Below are 20,895 nucleotides of genomic sequence, written 5' to 3'. Positions count from 1 at the left end.
AAAAGTTAACAATATAAAACAAAATGAACAAACAATCACTTCCTATTTCATGTTTCATTAACTGATATTTCTAACATCAGATTAATATCCTGCAGAAAATTGTGAAACAATCCTACGATTGAGTGATTACAAGTAACAAGTGAAAACGTTCTCTTCTTGAAGTTTTTCCAATTGTTGTTTAGTAGTTTTTTCAGATATATTTTGTTTTAAACAATCGCTTCCTTCGTGAAGTTTTACATATTGACGTTGTAATTAATCTGGATGTCAGACATACTGTTGAATGAGTCCATAATATTTTCCACAGTATAACGAATTCCATGTTTGTATGTCAGGGCCGTTGGGATATCTTTCTTTCAAACACCCAGTTAGATAATTAGTATCTCTTGGCAATTCTTGAATACACCTAAAACGAAATAAAATAACTTTTAAAAAATCATCTCAACTCATGTATTATGCAACGTATAAATAAGCTGTTTACGCCAATATTAAAATATTCAAGCGATGGGTAAATAGTTAGACACATAATTACTTTTCTAAAGCTTATTAAAAGCTAAACTTACATTTTAGATGTTTAATTCCACTTATTTCCATTGTATAATTCAACAATACAAACTTATTTGCTTATTTACGTAAACGAATGTTCGAATGTTCTAGATACGGAAGTGGAAATCAATGCATTTTCATTGGTTGGCTTTTAAACGTACGTGGGAATATATCTACTACACTTCATTCATAAAGCTAGCGTAGTATCCGATACACGCACACATTTATCAATAAGACCAATACTATTGAAAATTGTTTTTCAGTGTTTCCTTCCGGGTTTTTAATGAAATATATTTTATATAAAATATATGTTGTTTTTTTTCACTGGATTCAAACCTTGTGGGTTTTTTTAATTGTGTGAGCGGACCTTGTTCCCAGGGACTTACGTTCATCAAACCGGAGGTTTTTTTAATTGACCAAACCGAATGGTTTTTGAATTGGTCAGCATTGGTCAGAATGGGGTCAATTTGGGGTCAGAGTGGCTTAACAACCTCATATTACTCACTACTATTGAAAATCAGTACAAATCTCTTAAAAATTTGACCTTCTCAGTGATTGCCAACATGCTCTTTTTTCCACCTGATTCAGACTGTGGGAACCTGACAGATCCTCCCAATGGAACAGCGGACATGTCTAACGGCACAACATACCAGTCAGTAGGAAAGTACAGATGTAACATCGGTTACACGTTAAATGGAAACAGCAGTACTACGTGTACAGAAACAGGAAAATGGAAGACACATAACGTTGAATGCATAATAAATGGTAGGTTGTCTCACTGTTCCATAATTGTTGTAACTTATTACTTCCCTTTGATACATGCAAGGTTTCAAGCCCCTGTGATTCTGAAAACATATCAGCGATACTCAAAGATATGCCATTCTATTAGCAAGTCAAATCCCCAAATTTTCGAAAGCATTTTGTAGACTGGAAGACTGTGTAAATTGATTGTTTCTGTGTATCTTATTATTTAAGAAATAATAAGTTCCCAAGTGTGGTTTATCTTAGAATAACACGTGTTTCGAGTTCTTATGCGTAAGAATATATCACGAAGGCCGTAGGCCTGAGTGATATATTGTTTCGCATAAGAACGAAAAACTAGGGTTATTCTACGATAAATCACACTTGGGAACTTGTTATTTCGATTCTAACACGACATACTAGTATCAACAGTATTAGAAAAAATGGTTACTACTTTTTACGACCGTGCTACACATCTGGATCGGATGACGTCATTGCACACGAGTGGTTTATTGCAGAATAATCCGAGATAGATTTCGCTCTACATGTATGTAGGCTATTCGCTGGTCGTGTTAGAATAATGTATAATTTTAATGAAGTCTTGGATACCGCTTGAATAATATATATATACACATTCATGCAAAATCTATGTTTAATTTGTTTACGATCGGATGCTTTTGATCAGACTGTCATTCTCCTGTCAACCCGGGCAATGGTAGCGTTGACACAACGAGAGGAACAACTTTTGGTTCCATAATAACATTTTCTTGCAATACTGGATTCGATTTGGAAGGTGAAAGCAATGCCGTTTGTCTGGCAAATAGTTCATGGAATGTTTCGTCACCTAACTGTATAATTAAAGGTTTGTCGTGTTATGTTTTCTTCAATAACTGATAATCAATCAGAATTCAATTTTCAACACGCAGTAATTTTTGTCATACCAGTAACATTACAAGTAAATTCACTTTCACCTTATTTTTTTCTCTAAAGAATTAAAGTATATATCAAAAGAACATTTTCTTTTTGTAAGATTGTGACTAAAATTTTCATAGAATGGTTTAAAGTAATCATTACATTTGATGCGTTCTCGTAAAACGCGGACGAAATCCAAGTAATGCTTAAAAACATATTTATTTTTCATCTTTTTGAAACCTCCCATAATAACGAGATTTGGTTTCTTCCTATTTGCAGACTGTGGTGCTTTACCAAATCTAGAATATGGAGATATCATGTATACCAGAAATTTTACATCTTTCGGGTCCAATGCTACATACACCTGCCAACCTGGCTATAGAATAATTGGTTCAGAAATTATACAGTGTGAAGCATCAGGTAATTGGAGCAGCATCGAAACACATTGTGAAATAAAAAGTAAGTATGTTTTGATATCTGAAAGTACATTGTGTAGTTCTTTTGTGTAATAAATAATTTTAAGATTACATTCTTGTTTAGCGACATAAAAGCCGGCAACAACAGTAGTTTGTTAAAGTTTATGTATGAAAAAAAATGGAAAGATCTAAATAATTAATATCGAGGGGTGAATGCGACAAAGTGCTAAGTGCATTTCATGAAATTTTACAGGAGAAGGAAAAAACATTCCTGTTGCTTTATAATTCTGGCAGCTGTTGTAATATTTTTAAATCTGATTAAAAACAACTTTATTTTTTTAAATCTAGTGGAATTTTTAAAGAAATGTCCGACAAAAGAAATTTTAATCAAAATGTCACTTAGAACTTTGTCGCACTCCAAATAGATACAAATTTGAAAAAGGTAAGCGCGACAAAATTCTAAGTGATTTTATATTTTATTATTAAAGGGACATAAAATTCATCTTTTTGTACCCAGTTTTTTGTAGTGTTTGAAATCATTGAATAAAATGAACCTTACTAAAACCATGTCACTTAAAACTTTTTCGCAGTCATTTTTGTTTACTATTATAAAACTTTGTGACATCGAAAAGAGCCTAAGTGACATTATAAGTAAGCCCTTACAATGTATAGGTCATCCAAAGTTTTTGCTTTTGAGCTTTTTTTTCTTTAGAAGGAAATATTTTTCATGTATCTATTAAAACAACATGGTGTTTGATGGCTGGACACAAGAAGTAGGCCCTTTAATTTCTTTCACAGAAATCAAAAGTAGTGTTCACTGTACAGAGCATAGCATAACGAATGAAACTGCTTTATCTGCTGATGATCTTTTCAATAATACATGAAAATATTTATCACACTAAGAAACAACAAATAAGTGTTTTCCATTTTATTTATTTAAAGCTTTTAAACTTCAGTAATTTCTCAGACTCACAATTACACTGAACAAAAATGGCTAGCCAATCATAATGTATCTTTATAAGTTATATTCTTTGGCTTAGTTAGTGTATCACTTTTAAGAGAATTATAAAAACTGTATTTCAGACATGATATTTTCCTCAGAGTTAAAAATTCATGCATTCTAATATGACTAGCAATGCATTATTCATCACAACGTTATTATGTTAACATCATGTCAACATGATATTTAGCACCATATTAAGTGCTTTCAAATTTGATTCAGTATTTTACCTAATAGCATTTTTAAAACGAAATGTAACACCGCACAACTGTCTGAATGTAGGACATTTTGGCCAGCGGACGTTTTGGCCCGGACGTTTTGGCCTAGGATCTTTCGGCCTAGGATGTTTTGGCCAGGTATTTTTTTGGGGTAGGACGTTTTGGCCAAAAATAAATTGTGGTTCCATATCATGCAAAATATTATCTGGAGATTATTCTAAAGAATGTTATAGTATAAGTGAACAAATTAAACTGATAATAAAACCATTTCATGGTATTTTATCTTTATTTTTTATAATCATTTTATATGTACATGTATACATATATATACACTGTATGTGTGTGTGTATGTATGTGAAAATATTTGCCATTTACAACACACCAAAAGAGTTATGAAAATGAATTTTATTTTTCTTAAAAAAATGATCAATTATACTATAACATATGATAACATATTAATATCCAGATCATATTTTGCATATTATGGAAATATTTTTTTTTGGCCAAAACATCCTACCTCAAAAATTTTCTTGGCCAAAACATCCTAGGCCAAAACATCCGGGCCAAAACGTCCATGGCCAAAACGTCCGTCCTCCCAACTGTCTAGATTAATTTACGCACATACTAATCTGGTATATTCGCTTTACAGAATAATTTGCCATCATTTTCGCCCAAATTGAACTCTTCCGCAAGATGTATTACCATTTCCAGTCCTGGTGTGTATAAACAAAGGAGCGTGATGACACGCCATGCATACACTGTGTATGTAACACAAGGAAACAGTTCCATAATATTGATCTAAATTTTATGACAAAGACATATAAGAAAGGAAATTTTCTATAGCAAAATTATTTATACAATCTTGCAGTAATAATCGTTCGAAATAATTTCACTCGAGCTGCACCCTCTTGAAATTATTACACCTGATGTATAACCACCTATCATGCATAAATAATGTTCAAACACTGCTTTGGTGTAAATTATTTCTTAATTACTGTATCACTAGAATTAAATATTTCTAGAAATATTTACAAATGTTGGACAGCTGGTATTGTTTAGTATAATGCTTTGATTCAGTAAAACAGTTCTCTTTCAATAGCAAAATGTTTTTTTTTTTTTTTTGTAAAAAAAACTGTTTACAATAAATAAAGTTTAAATCATCATGCATTTTCCTATTCTGTACTTAGATTAATGTTGAGTACAGAAAACAGTGTTTCAATTTATTTTTTGCCCAATGAAGCTTCAATACTTCAATTATTGAGAAATATACATATAAGTTGGAAAGCTTGTTTCAAGACCTAGCCTCTCAGAACAGTATAATTAAATAACTTTACCTGACTAAATAATTTATTATAAGAGTTAAAGTCTCAGTTACACTACACCGTATAGCGTTAACGGACGTTTAACGTATAACAACATTTCCAATCCATTCGTGTCCATTTGCATGCGTTTCTTTTCCGTTTCTCATGCGGCACCTGCACTCCTTGTTCTGCGAAATTCGTTCAATCCAGTGGAAGGTTTTGAGCATGTTCAAAATTTAGAACGTACACTACCGGACAAAGTTGTCCGTTAGATGTACGGTAGCAATGCGCTGAAATGCGTTTTGTTCATTACTCGTGCATTCCCTATTCTGATCTTGACCAGTCTGCATCCGTTCTTGTCAGGTTCGCATTCATTCTTGTCCGGTGGACCTGATTCACGGCCGGACCACTACCGAATGATGCAACGGATGTAACGTATGTTCAACGGACAATAACTGACAAGAACGTTTTGTCAGTTTCTCATGCGTTGCGCTTTTGTTTTACATGGTACAAGTCTGTTACTAGTATGGTGATATCCGTTAATTGAACGTTGTTCGTCCTGTATATATGCGTAAATCTTGCGGTCATTTTGTGTTTTATGCGCCCAATACACCGATCACGAGAGCATCGAGCAGCAGCGGGGAATGCCTTTTGTCACCGGATAACTTTCTGTCACAGTTTTTATATACATTTGGCGTCCGTTAATGCTATACGGTGTAGTGTGACTTACACATAAGGAGTTAATGTCAATCTACTCCACATTGCCATTTCTGTGCAGTGCAGGTCATGCATACTTATAACATACACTACAAATCAGACTGTCATTGTGTAACATAGATTCCACTTTAATATTAGGTTAAGATGTTTCTTCAAGATATATTAATGATTTTGAGCTTTTATTTGGTTACAAATATGATACAGTTTCCAGAGATATGGCTTTATTTTCAGTGTGGAATTGTCAATCATATTCTCTGTGACATTCTGGCATTAATCAACAGTCACTTTAGGTGACACTGAACCTTTTCAAGATCATTAAACTTTGATTCCAAAGATTTCATTACATGTTCTATGAAATTCTCCAGATATCACAGTAGTTAACCAACAATAAGATAAGATACATGCGTTCCTAATAATTTGCTGAAAGCCATGGTCATGCAGTCATTTCAGTTTCATCATTATAGGAGTTACTGTAATGGCTGTGTTAAATGTCATTGAACACTACTGATGTGAAAGTTGTATTATACTGTATTGTTTGTAATCTAAAAACTCATAACAATATATGAGTAAATTTATGAATACTTAAAAAGTACACAGATTTTCCTAAAAAACCTGTTTTTCTTATCCAGAGCAGTAATCACCAGAAGCTCCGATATATGCATTCATTCACTGTTACTGGAGACATACAGAAAATGTGGTTAAGAAATTTCAAAAGACACCTGACAAGGTTTAAGTTAACTGTGAAATGATAAAAAGATGAGCAATCAATCTAAATTCCAGGCCAAGATGAACTTATTCGTATATTCTTGTGATTCAATCATATACTATGAAAATGCTACAGTACAATTGTATACTGTGATTCACATTAAACAAGAACTGTACAACTATACAAACAGTCATAACTTGCCGATCGGTCACACATTAAACCGGAATCCACCTAAAAACCGGAATACTCTTTCCATAACTGGAATACTAGTATACCTGTATCTTTTTAATTAGAGGTATTTCTGAAGGTTTTTTTTATAATTCAATCATATATATCATAAATAATTAACTTAAGAAAGTAAAGTAAACACGATTGTTATTAGTATTCATATATTACTATGTAGTTAAGTACTTTTTGTTTTGTGTGGTAGCACATAAAACACATGACATGCTGCTGAAATAAGAATAAGGTCATTGTATTTGGCAGGCATCGTGGGATCAGATTCTCCCTTAGCTGTTGCAACCGAGTATACTGCTTGGATCAGGGGGTGTTTCATTTGTACCCCTGACCCAAGAGGCAAGATTTACAACACGTTAGTCAGAACTAGTGCAGTTGTACATATAGAAATACTTTTTGAGTTCAAATAATTATATTTCACTAATGTATACTTTTCCCTGTCCTCATTTAGATCAAAAATCTTGAGGCAAATGTTTGAAATAAAAAAAAAATCTAACAATTTCATCTGAAGAACTTTAAATGCATTCTGTCACTTAGCACTTTTTCACAGTAAACAATACTTGGTTTACAGCCACGTTTACTGTGAAAAGTACCAAGTGAAAAAAAAGAAGAATAAAAATCAACTGTTTGTCAAAAAAAAACAATAATCCTTTATACCAGATACTGATAATGATATCATACTTAAAAGAAACCAACTAAATGGCACAATTATTGAAAAATATTTGTCACTTGGTACATATACTGAGTGCAAACTTGATATAGTTCGGTGCGAAAAAGCGCCAAGTGACGTAAGGCACTTAGCACTGTGTCGCATTCAAATGATATATCATTTTCACTTAGCACTTTTTGACCATTTTGTTATAAATTCATTTAATGACTTGCTATTATCTTGATATTTTTACAGGACATGGGCAAGGTCATAAACACTTGATATATGAAAAAAAGTGATTTTTTCAAAAAATGTCACTTAGCACTGTGTCGCATTCACCCCTCGATATATAAACAATACCTAGGCTGTAAACAAACTAGAAAAAACTTTGTAAATACAAATCATCAACAACAACAAAAATAGCTTGTGGGAAAAATATATAAGCATTATGCTCATGTACAAATCGAAAATCAGTAAAAATCAGAAAACAATTGACGTTTTTCTTAATTGTTAGTATGTTTTTTTTTTGCTGACTGATTCAGATTGTGGGAACCTGACTGATCCGCACGATGGAAGTGTTGACATGTCTAACGGCACAACATATCAGTCAGTAGGAAAGTACAGATGTAACACCGGTTACACGTTAAATGGAAACAGCAGTACTACATGTACAAAAACAGGACAATGGAAGACACATAACGTGGAGTGCAAAATAAATGGTAGGTTGTCTCACTGTCCCTTAGTTGTCTAACCTGTTTTTTAACTTCCCTTTTGCATGCAAAATTTTTAAACCTTTCACTCTCAAAGCAAGTCAGAGATACTGAAAAGATAAGCCATATTATTAGCATATCAAAACCCAAGATTTTCAATAAAATATGTCGCAGACTGGTGAGTATCTAAATTAATGGTTTATATGTATTTTAGTTACACATATACTTCTAATGAAGTCAATGATCAATATTTTAATCATATCTGTGTCTATTCATGCTTTTTCATTCAACACACAAATATACATGTATGTTATTTTGATATATGTGTTAAAATTAAACGGTCGGCTTCTTTTGATTAGATTGTGGTTATCCAGTCCAGCCGGGCAACGGTAGCGTCGACAAATCAAATAGAACAACTTTCGGGTCTATAGTAACATTTTCTTGCAACACTGGTTATTATTTGAAAGGTGAAAGACATGCCATTTGTCAGGCCAATAGTTCTTGGAATATAACATCGCCTACATGCAATATAAAAGGTATGTGACAAATGTCTTCACTACATTAAACTTCTAGTACTCAAATGGCAAAATGTCATTGCAATTCAATTAAACTATGCATTTTACCTAATAGTAATGAATATCATTATCTGTTTTGCAAAAATGGAAAAATTAATCTCAAAGGGTTATTTTTAAGTAAATTCAACAATATTTAATGAGTAATATGTAGCAGTATTTGCATTTTGCTTACTTTTTCTCGTATTTCACAAGACTGTGGAAAGCCAAACCAAACAGCCAATGGAAAGTACTGGCTAGATGCAAGACAACTGACGGTTTTCAATCATACTGCAACCTACCAGTGCAATTCCGGCTACGAAACAGCTGATAAAACGTTAATTACATGTAATTCTTCTGGAAAATGGAGCGATATGCCACCGAAGTGCAATGGTATTTTATGTTATATCATTTTGATTTAAACTTTATTTAAGAAATTATTTATAGCAAAGCCGTGTTTTAAAACTATTTATGCACGATGGGCTGTTATACGTCAGGCCTAATAATTTCATGAGGGTGCAGCCCTCGTGAAATTATTTCCAACGGCGTTTAACCATCCGAGTGTATAAAAGTGTTCAAACACGGTTTTGCTATAAGTTATTCTGATTCTAATATGTCTTTTATTGTAAAACTTAGATCAAATGAGATAGAACTGTTTCTTCGCGCATGCATGTCGCCAGATGGTAGGTCATCACGCTCCTTTGTTTGTTCACGCCAGAACTGAAAATGGTAACTCGTCTTGCAGAAGAGTAGAATTTTGGTAAAAATATGGGGAATTATTCCACAAAGCGAATAACCGAATCAGTATGTGTGTAAATTAAGCAAGACTGTTGTGCAATGTGACATTTCGTTTTAATTAAAATATTTAATCAATTTTGAAAGTACTATTTCTAGCACTAAGTGTCACATCGACGTGACGTCAACATATCGTTGTGATGATTTACTGCTAGTTATATTAGAATAAGTATTGATTAAAATATACATGATACGCATGAACAGTTAAAGAAATTTCACATTTAACATAATCATAGCTTTTGTCCTGGTGTTAGTCTTTTGTACATCTTAAGTTGAATTACAAAGTAAATCTGGTTTCCAGAAATGAATATTTTGACATACTTCTTCAACTGGGCAGCTAAAATTGTATTTATTTTGCAGGAACGCGACAGTGTACTTAGTTATACATGTTTTGTTTTCGGCCGAGTGTATGAAAAACAGCATACCTTTTAGATATCATAATATAGTCAGTTGCCTTTCCTTTCTAATGTCATAGACTGAAACAGTGTTAAAAACCTAACTAAAATGCACAGATAGTAAAAAGATAAGCACTTGCGAAATTAAAATATAAAAATATAACCTGAAATAAAAAACGAGAATATGAAAGCCCAGCGTAATAAAACATTCATCGTGGTCATCAAATACAATATTCAGTTTATCTTTTCGTTAACGCATACATATTATTTTGAGTACATTTTTCAAACGATTCTTATAAAAAGGACTCTTATTTATTTGCAATGTGGTATTTGGCTTCATGATTGCAATTATTTTGAAAGCAGTAACTTCATTTGTTAACAAAACTGAAAGGCACGAGCCATATGTGACGTAATTACTCTGTTTAAAATAACTCAGCCGAACAGTAAGCATATGTTGCACATTGGAATTGGCACATTCCTTGCTTGATTTTTCTGCGTTTGTATCTCAAAACTAGTGTAATGTTTATCTTGTAGTTCTAAAATATGTAAAATATTAACATTAAGTTCTGTAAACAATTTTAACACTATTATTTACAAAATGCACTGCATTCTAAAATAATATGTTTCTTAACATAAACTCGAAACTATATAAAGGAAGCGACCAGTGAAATACATAACGTTGACATTAGTCACGTTTTCGACAGTGGCAAGTGTTAAACAGTGTCCAAACTGTCTTGACCCGAAACATTTCTTGTCTTTAAAAATTTATTTAAAACACTCTTGAAGCCGTATTAGAAAATAACAAAATATATTTTACGTAATTTTGGTTGCATGCATTTAACGACTTTACTATTTAAAAAAAATCCGTTTTCTTACATGTTACACATGTCTTAAGGTATCCGATCCACAAATAGATAATATTTTGATGTCTGGTGACCCCATATGGTTTTGTATCATTTTAAAGAGTTTTGTCTCCTGAACAAGAAATAGTCAATAAGATGACTATAAATAATATGCATGAATGACTACAGTCATTTTTTAAACTTCGCAATGATAAATGTTACGAAGATAATAAATGATTTCTGTTGAAGTATCATTGAAAACTATTGAGTAAGAACATAGTAAAATTTAACATATTATTGTCATGTAATTTAAATTTTCTATTTCAGTAGGCAATGTACTTTCAAATGACACCAAAATTTTATGAGCTTACCAGGCATCAAAATTTGATATATTTTAATAACACTTTCATATAAAACATGCTTATTTGTGGATCGGATACCTTACATGTAGGCCCGCCCGCTTAGCTCAGTAGGTAGAGCGTCGGTCTACGGATCGCGGGGTCGTGAGTTCGATCCTCGGGCGGGGCGTATGTTCTCCGTGACTATTTGATAAACGACATTGTGTCTGAAATCATTAGTCCTCCACCTCTGATTCATGTGGGGAAGTTGGCAGTTACTTGCGGAGAACAGGTTTGTACTGGTACAGAATCCAGGAACACTGGTTAGGTTAACTGCCCGCCGTTACATGACTGAAATACTGTTGAAAAACGGCGTTAAACCCAAAACAAAAAAAAAAACAAAAAACAAAAAAACCTTACATGTAAGTAGCGTTCATGCTTGCACGTAACATATCAAATTACTTGATGATATATTTGCAGATATCGACGAATGTGATCGATATACAGCAAGGTGCCATAGGCGTGCACAGTGCACGAACACAAATGGTTCTTACGTGTGTGAGTGTCATGATGGGTTTAGAGATATCTCTGAGAAAGGGGAAGTAGGAATTAAATGTCAAGGTACAATCTTTCGTTTGATTTGTTTTACTGAACAGAGGATTTTTGTTTATTTAAGTTTAAGATCGAACTATCTTCCACCTACTAACACTGCAGGCAAAATTTTCACCGGTAAAAGACTGTTAAAGTAAAGTAATGATTTTATGTCTTTGCAATTGCTTCAGCCATTTTTGACCTGTTTATTATCGCAATGTCACGTGCAACTTTCAACGTCATAACGACATAGTAGTTCTGTTTGAAACACTAGTCCTAGTCTTTTTCATTTCAATATGATGGTCCTATAGCTTTTTTATTTAAAAAATTGGATTTGGGGTTATCATACCTATTAGAGGGACTACAATACTTTACCATTTTACTAGGGAGCTACATGTATAAGCTACTATGGAATCATATTCTTGTCGTCATAAAAAAGTAAATTGCACAGAATATGTATTTCCTTCTAGATATCAACGAATGTGCCAACGACAGTACAAACCCCTGTAACAGGAAAGGATCCCAGTGCATTAACTATCCCGGAGGTTTTCTTTGTCTGTGTGACGACGGCTGGACTGACAATAACTGCAGTACAGGTAAACAGTTTTCGGTTAATCAAATATCGTCTGCTGTCTAAAATATGGTGTCCCAATCCCTTTATCAACGCCCGAAGGGACGTTTTATATTATGACGCCAGTATCCATCTGTCCGAGCCCACATATGCATACCTAGGTGGCTATGGGATCAAAAGGTAACTGTTTATTGTTTTTTGGTGTTATTTATTCATTAAAGCTTTTATGTGGCTATTTTTCATTTACGTGGCTAAAAGAACAAAAGAGAAAACAAATGGGTAACAAGTGGGAACATCCGTCTGTCTGTCCGTCCGTTAGCAATTTGGTGTCCTCTCTGTAACTCTTGAACCCCTTAAAGGATTTCGAAGAAACTTGACACAAATGTTCACCACACCAAGACAACATGCAGGGTACATGTTTTGGATGGCTCGCTTTAAGGTCAACGTCACACTTAGGGGGCATTTGTCATATGAGTTTATTTCATGTCCGCTCTGTAACTAAAGAAACCTGGCACAAATGTTCAGCACGTGGAGAAAACGTGTTTCGGATCGCTCGCTTCAAAGTTTGTTCAAAGTAAATTTCACACTCGGGGGTCAAAAGTCATACCTTCGGACGTATAGTGCTCCTCATTGCGATGCTATTGTTTTTTATATAGATCTGTACGTTTCATACTTTTGAAACATTAAAAATGTTTCTGTTATGTTTTAGGTGTAAACATGTATTGTAAACATGTTTTAATTTGTTTGCAATTAAATGTTATTAAACTATTGTACTGTTGTGCGTATCAATAACTTAAAACCAAACCCAAACAGTTTCTTGAAATATTAGGTTTGTGTCTGCACACTAACTAACTAACTAACTAACTAAGCAATCAACCAGCCAAGTACCAAACTAACTGAAACTAACTTTCTAATCAAATAAGTAAAGAAATGAATTAACTAAGTACTTAGCTATATAGCTAACTCGCTAGCCACCTAGCTAACTTGCTAACTAACTAAATATCTGTCTAACTAACTAACTAACTAATTAATTAACTAACTAACTAACTAACCAACCAACTTCCTAACTATCTAATTAAGTACATGTAACTAATTAACTAACTTAATTACTTACTTACTTACCTTCTGACTTACATACATACTTGAAATGTGTAAAGACAGAACAAGTAACATTTACTCTTTTCAATATACATGTGTATTGTATTGTTATTGTTTCAAATGTAACTTATTTTTGTTTAAAAAAGCATTATACACTTCGTATAAACTTGATATACAGCAGTCTTTAGAAACTGATTTAGAGACCTGCAAACTTTTAGGATTAGTATGTTTTTGTTTATTTAAATAAATCTAATGCTATATGTATGAAAATGCTTTCATTATATTAGTGCAAGTTAATGACTTATAAGAAGTCGTTTTTGTGGCATACTAATGTTTGCTTTTAGCTGAAAACAATTAATAGTTCTGTTTAGGTAGATAGCTAGATTGTTTTAGTTCATCTAGTATTCAAGAGCAAAACATGCATATCATAATTATTTTCAATATGTATATCAAGTAACAGCTGTTATATAAATAGCATATAGATATAGCGTTTAACGCTAATGGAACAATGATGAATGGTAAATGTTCATGCACATTCGAGAACAGAAATACACAGTGCCGAATGATTGGGTCAGTTCACGTCTAAACAGCCCGCCGGATAGTATCTGCTACACACCTCGCAAAAGAAAACCTGCTGTGTTAACGACAAAAGCTCAAATATTACATTGTTATAATGGTTTAACATTTAGCCTGCTGGCGGCAAGTGATTCTGGCTTTGCGACCAGTGCAAACTAAGATCGGCCTGCACATTCGTGCCGTCTGATCATGGTCTGCACTGTTCGCCATTCAGTCAGTATCTTTTTGGTAAGCACCGCTTTCAACAGTAAATGGTACTGTCCAAATTGAAAGACGGAAAAGTTCATTATAGCAATTTATCAGGTTAAGGGTTAAAAAGTAGCATACGTAAATGAATTTGTTTTCCATATCATAAGATGAGAAATTCTTTGAGTGGAGCGCATTAAATGCGAAAAGGGTTACCATAAAACAATAACTCGACTTCTACATTTTTGAATAATCGGAATAACTACAATTTTACGCAAAACATGTATTGCCATTATCCGGAGCTCTCTGTAATATTATAAATGTGCAATGTTCATGCTATGTTTTTGTATCTTGTTTCAAACCGAAAGTGATGATTTATAAAATCGTAGTTACAAGAAAAAGAAAAAAGAAAAAACGCCATTCACAGTTTTATTACGATTGTTAATTCAACTTGGTAACGAAATGCAATGATAGGATAGTAGGTAGATGTTTTATAACCTCTAAAAAAGCAATTAAAATTACATACTGAAACGTGATGATTTATAAAATCGAAGTTACAAAAAGAAAAAAAGAAAAAAGAGAAGAAAAAAACGCCGTTCACAGTTTTATTACGATTGCTAATTCAACTTGGTAACGAAATGCAAGACAAAAATTTGGGAATAATACGGGTGTTTATGTTATAATGCATCTTCAATATAACTACTAACTCAATAATAAGTGTTAAGACCTACACATAACAAGAAACAATATTAAACTAGTAGATTCTATACGCCTTGTCAATGATAGGATAGTAGGTAGATGTTTTATAACCTCTAAAAAAGCAATTAAAATTACATACTGAAACAGTACACAACAGACATTTTAGAAATTATGGAAATATGTCATCGTAATTGGTTACTGGCCCTTTTGGGTCATGGAATCCAATCGGTGTTTCTGAATAAAAGAGATTTATCTTGATAATTATGCTAAGAAACAACTTGTTTTACTATCATTACAATATCTTGATGACCGTAAAGTTGGACCCATACTTAATATTGTTTTTAATATTGTTATTATTTCTTATCCTCTGTGCCAGTGCTAGGGAACAAGGGGGTGTTGTACTATCAGTTGTCTCATATAAACTGCCTCAATCAAACAGAGATTACTAATTTTTACTTGATATCATTCTTTGCTTAAAGAGAATCGCCTTAAAGATTTGACTTGAGTATCTCATCAAGAACAAGAAACACGAAATAACATATATGTTTTCAGAACTTTTGACAATACTATAACGACTTTATGATAATTAGCTTTGTTTTTTAAGAGCTATTCAAAAAAGTGATATGTCGACTTATCTAAACTCTGAATAATTTCAATACAATAGTAAACTTTGTCGTTACAACTTCTGTTTCCCTTTCAAATTACAGATATAAATGAATGCTTGGATAGTACCACTTGTGGTGTACGAGCTAATTGTTCAAACACTGATGGAGGCTACAACTGCACATGTTTTCCTGGCTATCCTAAAGGAGATCCGAAAATACATTGTTACGGTTTGGTCTTTTTCCAGTTTTATATTTTTTTCTCATTAACTGTTGGTAAATATGTTAAACAAATATTACTCACAGAACTCGACGCCAAACAAACATTTAAGTCTGGAAGGGTGGCTGTTTTTCAGGGTGCTATTTCTGGGTATTGGGGGGTGGGGGGGGGGGGGGGCAAGTTAATATCAATATAAAGAAAGAAAATAATGTGAAAGCACAAGAAAGTAAAATATAGAGAGTGGTGTTGAAGATAAAACATCTGAGTGTTAATTGGGGAGGAGAGGGAGTGGGGACATGTATACTATGAATCATGAAACACTTTCAATAAACACAAGTAACTGAAGCTAAAAAGTGGAAGGGGATAAGGTAACGTGTAAGGGGGTCTTAGATGATTATAAAGATGATAACTCGCTTACAATCTTAATTTGGACTATTTTCTTAGTACATTTTAAGAATATGTATTTCTTTGAATAAACATTGTCTGATACTCAATAATAATCTGCTTTTGAAAATAAAATATTCACAAGATCAAGAGAAAGCATTTTATAAATTTCGGAAGACGTTTCACGCTTTTCTTTTGATATCCATAAGGGTTTCTGATATGACTGAATTTGCCGTAGTATTATGTAACATGTTGTCTAAAAACTTTATCCCTAGAAATCCTTTCTTTTTCCTCAGAAAATGTCATTATTGACCTGGAGACTGCTGTAACTCGATTCAGAGGGGAAGATCAACTGATAGACGCAAAGCCTATTCATAACAGATTTCCGTACTTCGGAGAGGAATACAACTCGTACAGGGTACTGTTTTGTTCGAAACTTCCTGAATATACGTTTCAGCACTTTTTAGTTACCTATTATTTTGTATACTAATAAGCTATTTCGACGCTTAGAAACTAAATATTTTTGGCATTTCTACCGCTCAATAAATGTTAACATCTTTCATGTATTTGGAAAACATTTAAACCAATTCTTCTCACGAATCATTTGATCTATCTTCATCAAACGTGATCAGTAGCGCCTTGGAAAACTCTTTCATTCAAATACTGTTCAAATTACTATGCTTCACAGTTGGATAGAGTCCGCTAGAACTATTACTAGAATTCATTTTTTATCGATCGTCAAAAAGCTTCAACTTTGGCATTATGGGGTGGTTCTCAGTCAAGTTTATACAGAACATATATTGTTTGGCTTGATGGTTTTAATCACTTTTGGGTCTGTAGCTTCCTGTTCTAGACCATTTTCCCATGACTTTTTCAGTTTTTCATATTAAGCTAGGGTTTTTTGTAACTAACTTAGAAGAGTTTTTAAGTGTTTTATTCTTAAAGGTTATCACCGACAGTAACACCTTTCGCATATATGTATATGAATTGTCTTCATGTCAGTTTGTGGGAAAATTCTATACAAAATTGTTGAAAACTCAAGAATACTACGATAAAAGCAAAACAGAAACAACACACTTTACACTTTAATGTTTACATTAAAGTCAATTATTGTATTCTAGCTGAAATGTCTGGTTTTATTCAACAGTAAAAAAAAATGAAAAGTACGGTCTGAATATCAAGTGTTAACCGTTTTAAAACATACCTGTGTTATAAATCAAATATGTCCCATGAACTTGACTATGGTGTTATCGCTGTAATGTGTTGTTTGACTGAAATTACTTTGAAAACAGTTTCATACGTAAATTAACCAGTAAGTATCAAGGCTTATTTTATGATATGTAGGAGTACACACTTCAAGAAAACCGTCAATAAAAGAAACAATCTTTGCATAAACCTGATCATTTGATCTTAGGAACACTAATATCTTTTCCGATTCAAACATGTGCAATATATTTCAGTCCATCATAAACCAACTGCAAATTCAGACCACTTTCTGTCTCTCTCAAGTGTAAGTTTGAATGTAATATGGTATGTTTCTTTTCTTTTCCATTTCATGCAGCCAAATATGAATGGCTTTCTTACGCTTGGTTACCAGCCGCTGTATGAAGATTATGGACCAGAAACCCCATCGGAATGGCAGAAATTCAGCCGCGGATATACTGTGATAGCTCCACTCTGGACAAATATTGACTCTACAAATCTTACCGGAGGACTTGATGTCCACCTGTTTGAATATTATACAAATTATGGACAAAATGACAGTCAGCACAGAGATCTTTCGCGGCTTGGAGACTTATTTTCAAAATACCTAAACCTCACTGACTTCAAACCACGAGTAGCAATTGTAGCCACTTGGCGTAATGTAACAAAATCTTCATACATAATTCCTGTCCGACTGATTAAAACTCAGGTAACCATAGTTTACTCTCTTACATAGTACCTGTCAGACTGATTAAAACTGAGGTAACCATTATTTACACCTTAACATAAGCTTGTGATTAGATGTACGTTTGTAAGTTTTTGTATTTGCACTCCACCTAGTAGTCTTTATGTATAAGGTTGTCGATGTCCCACCATGCATTACATTCTTAAATTACATACACAACCATAATAACTAATTTAGTCGCTTATAATTCAAGCCAATGTTATTATGAAAAAAACTGATAATTTCTTGTTTAATTGCTGCTACAAAAGCCGTTTTCAAGATTATGCAGCAAGGTACATGAAAACTCTAATCTTAACCTTTTTGTTCAGTCAAAACACTAAAAATTGCTGGCGATTTACAAGATAAGTTTGTCTGATTAGTACATATGGTATGCTAAGTTCTCTTCTGATAGTTTTTAGTTTCTATTTTGATGGGATCTAATTATGCATCAATCTTCGCAGATTTTTGCTTTGTTTTGTCATGAAGATTAGTTTACATCGCAAATTCGTTGGTTGTATTGTAATGAAATCTAGATCGGATAATATTTGATCTCCATTTTTGCACTTACATAACTTTATATATAAAGATAATATCAACAAGATAAAGATAAGAATTTTAATTCCCCTTTTTATGGGGATTTATCCTCTGCTATCTATTTTATTGACTGTGATGCCTCAAAGACCAATGTCAATTGCCTGGAAACCTTAGGGTTCGACTTCTGTAATGCCGTTTTAAGTGGGGTTTTAAACAGCATACTTGACAACTTGCAATAGATCCAGAACATGGTAGCTCGCGTTATCACTAGGACGTCCTGTCACAGTCATTTGACACCAGTTCTGACGGGGATTCATTGGTTACCAGTGAAATACGGTAAAATGTTTTGACTCACACCTTTAAGGCCCTACACAACCAGTCCCCTGTCTATATAAGGGGTAGGATAATATAATATATAGACAGGTTAGAAATCTAAGTTCCATCAAGAGTTGCAGACAATTTGGATATTATGTTGTAACTTATGTTTTATCTGAAAGGTGGTGTTGTTCGTAGATACAGCTTTTAGAACATAGTTGATGACAACAGAGCTCATGTTGTTAAGATGCAAGCACTAATTTAGCGAAAGTTATCAATTGTTGTTATTGTAGAAATCCTTTCAATGGATATTTGGAGTCAGTCATTTTTCCAATACTTATGAATTGTAAAAAATACCTTTTATTTTCGCTTTCAGAATGCAACAATGCAAGTGATACTAATTTCTGATGGTATATTTTCCTATGTAATGTTTAACTATGACCAAGAACAGTGGTCGCTCAAAATGGACAAAAATATCCCAAGCTCTGCTGGTTTCAGTCTACAAAACAAAACTGGATTCATAACGGCTACAAGCAAAAATGTTAGTCAGCTAAATAATGGAACAAACGTTAATCCAGGTACATATTGTCAATGAGTATAAAACACTATTTCATACAAAATCTGGGGTTTCCGACACTATTACAAAGTTAATGTCATCACTCAAATGTATCAAGAGTAACAATTTTTTTGACGTTATTTTACTTAGATAACGACACTGTCACATAAAATTCCATGCATTTTTGTCTTTTGTCCTGCACACTGTTATTTACCGAAAGTTTCTCAATATTAAAGATATATATGAGGTCAAGTCGAAAAATGACACGCTTTATCAAATAGCTATAAATGTACCAACTCTTATGAGTGTTGAATAGATGCGAAACATCCATCTATTTCCGAGTATGTGGAATGTGAATTCTGGATTTTATAAACATGTTGTAAAGTACGATAAGAAAATTTCAATCAGAGTACATACGGTCCAGGTTAGATGTCAGGGGACTTGATACAAATGATATTAATAGAGGCATCATACTTTCACAAGGTTTCGATTTTAAACTTTTCTATAAATGTGTTCAAAACAGGTATCTGTTGAGTTGTATGATATTTCTGATTTAGTTAAATAACCATTAGCAAATTCATACATATGATACGGATGATAGAAATAACACTTATTTTTACAGGTCTTAAAGGAAGATGGATTTACAACGTTACTAGAAATGACCTTGGTAGTAGTGCAACTTTGCGCAACGAATCGGAATGCCTCGCATTCAGAAAAAATTACACGATCAAGACGTGGATAACGACACAACGGGCATTATCGTATCCATGTCCCTGTAGTGAGCAACAGATGCAGCTTGATTATAGCTATCACACGGTGAACCCAATGTATAAAGACTCACGATCGCGGACGACTTGCTATGAGGCCTGGTTCTTTAACAATGATGGTGTGAAACAGACGTGCTGTTATAGGTAAGACATAATCTGATGTTTGCACATGTATTACACATTAGGCTTGGCTTATGTCAGAACACAAAAAAGTTACATGGACAACTTCTGTTATCATGTTTAATAAAATAATTTTGAATTCCGCCATAAATTGATCACTGTAAAACAACATTAATTCGCAAGCATGACGAATTCCCGGATTTTCGGTTTACAACGCAAATTATCGTATCACGATATCGTCATGTTTAAAGAAAACAACAGGGTCATGATGACCCTGGATCGCTCACCTGAGTAATAGGTAAAGCAGGTCAGTACGTCACATTCATGATCACTGAAATTCAGTTTTAAGATCAGTCTGCAAAACTGTACATGTCATTCAAATTTCAAGGCTGTATCTTAAAAAAAAAAGAAAGAAGATCAGTAGGTCATATTTATGATCACTGAAATTCAGTTTTAAGACCGATGTGCTAAACTTTACATGTCATCCAAATTTCAAAGCTGCATCTAAAAAACAAGACAGTAGGTCAGTAGGTCACATTCATGGTCACTGAAGTCAGTTTTAAGATCTGTGTGCAAAACTGTACATGGCATCCAAATTTCAAGGCTGTATCTTAAGAAACAAAAAAAGTAGGTCAGTAGGTCACATTCCATATGACCCAGTTTCAAACATGATATAAA

At 33.3% G+C, this 20,895-nt stretch overlaps 1 protein-coding gene across 1 annotated transcript; it reads left to right on the top strand.

Annotated features, from left to right (window-relative positions):
• Positions 1–8,023: 8,023 nt before the first annotated feature.
• LOC128553006 (uncharacterized) lies at positions 8,024–20,241 on the top strand (the record flags this gene model as incomplete). The annotated part of the gene is made up of 10 exons (XM_053534110.1): positions 8,024–8,159; positions 8,510–8,686; positions 8,918–9,094; positions 11,552–11,692; positions 12,133–12,258; positions 15,500–15,625; positions 16,295–16,416; positions 17,560–17,910; positions 19,151–19,352; positions 19,953–20,241. Coding segments are annotated over exons 1-10 (1,847 nt in total), but the record flags the coding sequence as incomplete, so codon positions are not given.
• Positions 20,242–20,895: the final 654 nt, after the last annotated feature.

This window comes from Mercenaria mercenaria, unplaced genomic scaffold (assembly GCF_021730395.1).
Source record: "Mercenaria mercenaria strain notata unplaced genomic scaffold, MADL_Memer_1 contig_3376, whole genome shotgun sequence".
Classification (NCBI taxonomy): Eukaryota; Metazoa; Mollusca; class Bivalvia; order Venerida; family Veneridae; genus Mercenaria; species Mercenaria mercenaria.
This window is presented reverse-complemented; position numbering and strand designations above follow the sequence as displayed.